Raw genomic sequence first — 8,078 nt, forward strand, 5'->3', positions numbered from 1 at the left:
AAGGGAAGGAAGAGAAGGTGTACAGGTTGAAAAAGGCTTTTTATGGTCTTAAACATGCACCACAAGCTTGGTACGGGAGATTGGACTCATACCTAATGCAGAGAAGATTTCACAAAAGTGAGAGTGAGAACACTTTGTATGTAAAAAGATCAAGTACTAAATTTCTTATAGTCTGTGTTTATGTAGATGACATAATTTATACAAGCTCGTCGAGTACACTTTTTAAAGAATTTAAAGAGGACATGATGCATGAATTTAAAATGTCAGATCTAGGGTTGTTACACTATTTTCTTGTACTTCAAGTTCAACAAAGTGTTGATGGTATTTTTATTTTTCAAGAAAAGTATGCTTTAGACTTGAGAAATTTAAAATGGTGTCGTGCAAGTCGTGTTCCACTCCCATGAATACTAATGAGAAATTATCGATACACGATGGTACTATGAAGGCTGATAAATGAATGTATAAAAGCTTAGTTGGAAGACTAATGTATCTTACTCAGACGCGTTCAGATATCGTGTTTCTAGTTAGCCTAATCTCAAGGTTTATGCAGTGTCCAATGATACATCATCTTGGAGCAGCAAAACAGATCCTTCGTTATATTTGAGCAACCACGAATTATGGGATTTTATACCAATCAACTCATGATTTTAAATTAACTGGCTTTTCTGACACTGATTGGGTTGGTTTTGTAGATGACAAGAAAAGCACAAGTGGATTCATCTTTAATCTTGGATCTGGAGCCGTGTCATGGATGTCAAAAAAGCAAGCAACGGTGTCACTTTCATCCTCAGAAGCAGAGTATGTTGCTGCAAATGCAACTGTATGTCAAGCTATTTGGATAAGAAGAATTTTGATGGACTTGCATCAAGAACATGCAAATACAACGAAACTCTATTGTGACAATCAAGCAACCATTGCCATGACAAAGAATCCCGTGTTCCATGGGCGAACCAAGCATATTGAGCTACATCATCATTTTGTCAGACAACTTGTCGTTGATGAAGGTGTAGCAATGAAGCATTGCTCTATAAATGACCAAATTGCAGATGGATTTACAAAAGCACTTAGCTATTCAAAGTTTGTGAGATTCAGAACCACTTTAGGTGTATCGAGTTTTGCATCAAGGGGGAGTGACAATGTATGATGCAAAAAAGAGGTTACGAATGGTAACCGTAGGTCATGAGTTAGTGGTTGTGTGAAACGGTTTGGATTCCACATTGTGTGTGTGGTTCCTAAACGTAAGGAATAAGTTTTGTAAGTTACAAAAGTCTACATTAGTAATAGGGATCATGGAGTAGTGCCTATTAATTAGGAAGAAACAGTTATATATTTTTTTTATCTATAAATAGTGAGTCTTATGGCCTCTACGGTTAGTTTAGTGTAGTTTTCACCTTTTGTTTTTTATCTAAGTTTTATCTTATACTAAGAAGTGTTTTAGTATTTACATCTTCTATTACTAAGTTACTATTTTGTAGTGTGCTGGTGCTTATTTCTCGATTTAAACCAACACCTTCATAGACATTGGTTTTGAATTACCGGCGATTCAAAAGCTAGTTTTCATTAAACAAAACGTATAGATCACATCTACGGTGTTAGAGGTGAGAAAAAATGCTTAAAACTCTGAACTTTGAAGGGGCCTATATATATATATATATATATATATATATATATATATATATATATATATATATATATATATATATATATATATATATATATATATATATGTGTGTGTGTGTGTGTGTGTGTGTGTGTCAGGCAGGCAGGCAGCATATGGCGCTGATTCAGGATAAAAAAACGTAGTGTCACGTCCCAATCTCATTTAACAGCGTACGCAGTTTTCCATCTTCAACCAAAAAAGAAGAAACTAGTGGAGTCAGTGCCACAGCCCGCGTTCATAAGAATCTCATCTGATAATTAAATTAAAACGAGCGCCTCGATGCGTTTAGAATTACTTCAATAAGATAACAAAAGGATAAAAAATCTTAAAATAGCCTCAGCGCCATGTGGCCTCCAGCGTCGTAACACCCCAACTTCATTATATATATATAGACGGAGTTAGGGTCATTAATTTGCACCGACTACGCTAGTATAATAAAGAATTAAGTGTTTTCCTAATTAACAGATCAATCGATCTGAAGCTAGGTTTGTTGTGCCCTACCATGGCCAGTCCATCTGCATCGCTGCTCCTCTTTCTGCTTGCAACTTCATTAGCTCGAATCCATGCAGACCTTTACGGCAACCCATCGGCGCCACCCCCTCCCTTCTCCGTTGCAGGGAAGTCTTTTCCTCCGCAGACGTTCTTCTGCAACAACCCACTTAGCAAGTGCTACAGGAAAATAATCAAGTGCCCCAAACAATGCCCCGAGATGAAGCCTGCTGATCCCAAAGCCAAGGCCTGCTATGTTGATTGCAACTCACGCAAGTGCGAAGCCGTTTGCAAAAGTAAGAGGATACTCTCTCTCTCTCTCTCTCTCTCTCTCTCTCTCTCTCTCTCTCTCTCTCTCTCTCGTGTGCATGCTAAAGTGAATGGCCAAACAAACTGCTAACTTACGCTATTCCTCGCTTGCATGTACTTCGTATTACTTAGACCGCAAGCCAAACTGTAACGGGATAGGAGCTGCGTGCTACGACCCGAGATTTGTTGGTGGAGATGGTATCCTCTTCTTCTTCCACGGGAGAAAGGACGAGATGTTCAGCCTTGTATCGGACACCAACCTGCAGATCAATGCGAGGTTCATTGGGAGGAGACCCCAAGGCAGGAGCAGAGACAACACGTGGATTCAGGCACTGGGCATCATGTTCAACTCTCACTCCCTCTCCTTGGGAGCAGTCAAGACGTCCCAATGGGAAGACGACGCCGACCACTTGTTCTTCTCTTACAACAACCAGCCTCTGGTCATCCCGGAAGGCCACCTCTCCTCGTGGGTATCTCCATTTCCCGAATATGCAGCAGGCCTCTCCATCGAGCGGACCACCAGGACAAACGGGGTCATCGTAAGCCTCCCCAACGTCTTCGAGATCAACGTGAACGTAGTTCCCATAACCAAGGAGGACAGCAGGATCCACAGGTATCAGATCCCCGCCGACGACTGCTTCGCGCATCTAGAGGTGCAGTTCAAGTTCTTCAACCTGTCGGAGAGGGCGGAAGGCGTGCTGGGTCAGACGTACCGGCCGGACTTCCAGAACCCGGTGAAGAGGGGGGTGCCCATGCCCGTCATGGGCGGCGAAGACAAGTTCAAGACATCTTCCCTCTTGTCTTGGGATTGCAAGCGCTGCATCTTCTCGCCGGCTTCTTTGCCGCACATGATGCCCATCTTGCAACCTTCCACACCATTAATGGATTGCACCAGCAAGATCGGCGGGGGGATCGTCTGCCGCAGATAGAGATGAAGGATATACATAGACCCGAAGAGGAGAAAGATGATTAACTAATCAGTACTGGATTATAAATAAATAACAAGACAAGGATGGAAAAGTACGATATGCTGTCTGTCTTGTCCGTCTATCTATTATGGTATTACGTGTAGTAGATTTTTCTCGTTTGCCTGTAGGAGTTTATCAGAAGAAAAATGCTAGGATAAGCATCACTTGATTGAGCTCATTTATGATTTATTTGTCCAGTCAACATATGGTGCTTTGCGCTTGAGCTAGGGGAACATCTCCTAGTCCTAGGTCAAGTCACCAGACCACCCTATTTGTGCGCTCTTTTTCGGCTTCCTGATCCCCGTTCCATCTCACTCTCCATATCCCTTTTGTTCTGAACCGTCCGATTTGAAGAAATCCTCAGACGTGGGTCCATTCACAAAGATCTTTAGTATCCACGTATAACTCTCCTCGTTGAGAGAGGGTGTTGTGTGTTCTCCCAAGAACACAAATTTGCGTGTTCCGGTGTGTACCGAGGAATATCTTGGGACCCGCAATAATTCATATGTCAATGTTGCCCACGATGTCTTTATAATAAAATAACATATAAAAAAGGTAGATATGTTTTTGACGGAAATATCCTCCCCTAAGATAGATATGCGTTGGATGAAAATGTCCTCCTGCTCCCCGTATATAGATTTGCATATTCCGCCTTTTTTTAGCTTGTGTTACAACACATGGTCGTCTTCTCGTTCTTGTCTTGTGTTAGATAAAAAACTTTTCCGGCTTCATTTCTACATCGTGGAGATAACTATAAATCGAACAACTGGTTCAATCATTGGTGGGTGTCATAGGAGGATTTGTCGGCCATCTCTTTTTACAGTCTTCTCTTCTTCTTCATTTTCATTAGGCAGTATGAAAAAAAACAATGACGCACAAACATTCCAACAAGTGCCATTAAAGCGTGGTGAGTATCTTTCCATATCATCATGCTATTGTTGAATAATGTATGACGTCGTGAGTATCATTAAGGCATTGTTTTGTTATTGCAAGTAGATTTTATCGTTTCGACGGTTGGAAACTTGAAGATATTTGTAAGGTGGCGGGATCTATTGACAAGAATGTTTGGTTACAGATGCGAGCAAGGGCATCTACCCCATCTGGTATTGTCCATTCACTCAGTATATGCAATGTAATACAAATCACGGTTATAGTAACATGTATATCGATTTGTGAGATATTGTTATGTTTGTTAATATCGATTTATAATATATTATGTTGAATTGTTGTATATCGATTTGTAAGATATTATGTGTGTTCTAGTGTCGATTTGTGAGATATTATTTTGTTTGTTAATACCGATTTGTAATATATTATGTTGAATTGTCGTATATCAATTTGTAAGATATTATGTGTTTTCTAGTATCGATTTATGAGATATTATTTTGTTTGTTAATATCGATTTGTAATATATTATATTGAATTGTCGTATATCGATTTGTAAGATATTATGTGTTTTCTAGTATCGATTTGTGAGATATTATTTTGTTTGTTAATATTGATTTAAAATATATTATGCTAAATTTCCGTATATTGATTTGTAAGATATTATGTATTTTTTAGTATCGATTTGCGTGATATTATTTTGTTTGTTAATATCGATTTGTAATATATTATGCTGAATTGTCGTATATCGATTTGTAAGATATTATGTGTTTTTTAGTATCGATGAGATATTATTTTTATTGTTAATATCAATTTATAATATATTATGCTGAATTATCATATATTGATTTGTAGGATATTATGTTGAATTGTCGTATACCGATTTGTAATATATTATGCTGAATTGTCGTATATCAATTTGTAAGATATTATGTGTTTTCTAGTATCGATTTGTAATATATTATGCTGAATTGTCGTATATCAATTTGTAAGATATTATGTGTTTTCTAGTATCGATTTGTGAAATATGGTTTTGTTTGTTATTATCGATTTGTAAGCTATTATGTTGTTGCTTTGATACTGTGATTCATTCAATCGTTTCTTTGACTTGCTTAACTAATCGGTAGTCATTGTTATATGCATCTTGAATAAATCGTAGTAAACGTATGTGTTGGCTAACGTAAATTGATATTTTGCTCATAATAGTGTTGAGTATATCAACTAGTTGCAGTGAAGATGATGTATCTCAATCATTGGAAAGTTATGGAGCAATGGACATCTGTACTATCGACGCACCTAAAGAAGTGAATATGTGCACTAATGATGCACATGATAAGAAGGGTGCATGCATTGGATTCACTGAATATTCCAGCAGACGAAATGTAATTCGATAATGAGGTAAACGATTATGACAGTGCACACAAAGGTGCAGGCACCTCAAGTCTACATGATATTACACTTGACTATGTTCCCGTAGAGGGAATGCAGTTTAATAATGAGGAAGCTGCATACAAATTTTACAATGATTATTTCTTAAAACTTGGCTTCAGTGTTAGAAGGTATTCTTGGGCAAAAAATAAACAGGGCGTCGTAGTGAGAAACGCATATGTTTGTTCTAAGCAAGGTTGAAAGAAGTCAAGTGAAAATCCAACAAGGAGCAAGCCAGATTCAAGATATGGTTGTCTAGCGAGAATGGTGTTAAGAAGACTTCCGAATGAAAAATATATAGTTCGTACTTTAATCAATGATCATAACCATAAATTAGCAGCCTCATTTATGACTCCTATGTTAAGGTCGCATCGTAAATTAACTAAAGTGTATACTGCAATTGCTGAAATAGCTGATAGCATCGGCATTGGACCAAGACATACAATTTGTGTGCATACATAGATGATGGTCGCGAGAATGTATCATTCACACCTATGGATCTAATAAACCACTTGAGAAGGAAGATATCAGACAATATAAAGAATGAAGGAATATGTTCTTTGGTTGATTACCTGCAGAAGAATTCAAGCAATGACTCTATCTTTAGTGCAATGCAACTGGATGAAGATGGGTATGTTATGAATATGTTTTGGGCAGATTCAAAGTCAAGAGTAGATTATGAATACTTCAATGATGTGGTTATTTTTTATACGACAGTGAAGATTAATACGAAACAATGGTCATTTATGCAGTTTGTCGGAGTGAACCATCACTCACGGCGTTGCATATTAGGCAGCGCTTTTTTGTATGACCAAACTAAGGAAACCTTTGAGTGGTTGTTCAGAGTATTTACACAGGCAATGAATGGGAAGCACCTTACAACTATACTTACATATAATGATCATGCAATTCTGGCTACAGTGTCTTATGTATGGTCATATGTACATCATTGCCTATGTTTGTAGCATATCTTTCAAATGCAACAAAGACCATAGGACCCATTTTTAATCAGAAGACACGTTTTGATAAAAAGTTTAGAAAGTGTACTTGAAAGCATAGATGAGGTCACCTTTATGTTTGATTGAGAGCAAATGATTCAGATGTACGACTTTGAAGACTGTGTACAACATTTATATGCAGACAAAGAGAAGTGGGCATTGGCATATAAGTGACAATAATTTTGTGCAGGTATAATAAGCACACAAAGTGCTGAATCTATGTATGTCACACTAAAAAAAACCTTGTATTCATGTTTAACAATGTTTTGCTTCATAAAACAGTATAAATTATTTGTAGACCGTCTTAGACAGAATGAACTTAAACAAGATCTGAAATACTTCAACACCCGCCCTGTAACTTTGGGCATAAAAATATTGACGCGGCCTACAGATCTGTATACACTAACTGTATTTGAATGGACTAAGAAGGAGGTTATACAGGTCATGAATTGCAGCATAGAAGGACATATGTAATATGAGAATATGCACAAATACCATATTGTATGAGAGGGCGAAGAACATCCAAAAAGGAAAGAAACATATGTTACGTACAATATTGATAATGAAACAGTTGAATGTACGTGCAAAATATTTGAATTCAAATGTATTTTATGTTGTCATGCATTAAAGGCACTTAATCAAGAGAAGATACAAGAAATATTTGCGTCATATATAATGCGAAGATGGATGAGACAAGCAAAGATTGAACTGCTGGATATAAATAATGTCAGTCCAACTAGTGTTGATGAGAACTGCTACATAGCTTCCTATTATCAACAACTATGTAGGTCACTTATGCATATTACAGATTTAGCATCAAAAAGCGAAGAAGCCTATGTATGTATGAGAAAAGTGTCAAGATAATTACTTTAAAAAGTACAGTTAATTCACCATGAGTCCATTGCAGGTCATGAAGACCAATCTAAGAAAACGGGATTGAACAACATGGGTAAAAATTACTCTTTCTTTGACCCTTATCAGAAGTTGCGCTGAAACGTAAACATTATCTTCGACAAGTCAGGAGTAAACATTGTAGACTATGATGAAAATATTCACCTAGCGAAGGGTATAAAAAAAAACTGCCTCTGATCGCAGTCGTCGGAGGGCAAATGGTGCACTGGAATTGGTTGGCAAGAAAATGTCTAAGAAACAACCAACTCCTAAGAAATCAAGTCATTTGCATGAACAAGTATGTAATACAGTATATTGCTTCTCATATAAATTGTATTGTATGCAACTTATTAATATCTAACTTGTGTAATTTCCAACATGCAACAATACCCTACATACGTGAACTACAACGTTGGAACCTACAATCCTCCTGACCTGTTTGAGTAAAAT

General features: G+C 37.4%; 1 protein-coding gene across 1 annotated transcript; it reads left to right on the forward strand.

The window, feature by feature from the left end:
• The first annotated feature begins 2,162 nt into the window (after nucleotides 1-2,162).
• LOC149832337 (uncharacterized) lies at nucleotides 2,163-3,387 on the forward strand. Its single transcript, XM_090013226.1, has 2 exons — nucleotides 2,163-2,445; nucleotides 2,591-3,387. The coding sequence occupies exons 1-2, from the start codon at nucleotides 2,163-2,165 to the stop codon at nucleotides 3,385-3,387; spliced, it is 1,080 nt and encodes a 359-aa protein (XP_089869352.1).
• The last annotated feature ends 4,691 nt before the right edge of the window (nucleotides 3,388-8,078 follow it).

Source organism: Nuphar pumila, chromosome 7 (assembly GCF_984573655.1).
Source record: "Nuphar pumila chromosome 7, dmNupPumi1.hap1.1, whole genome shotgun sequence".
Lineage (NCBI taxonomy): Eukaryota > Viridiplantae > Streptophyta > Magnoliopsida > Nymphaeales > Nymphaeaceae > Nuphar > Nuphar pumila.

Coding starts and splice junctions, on each gene's coding strand:
- LOC149832337 (XM_090013226.1), top strand. CDS start 2,163: ATGGCCAGTCCATCTGCATCGCTGCTCCTCTTTCTGCTTGCAACTTCA. Junction 2,446..2,590: donor GTGCGAAGCCGTTTGCAAAA/GTAAGAGGATAC, acceptor CGTATTACTTAG/ACCGCAAGCCAAACTGTAAC.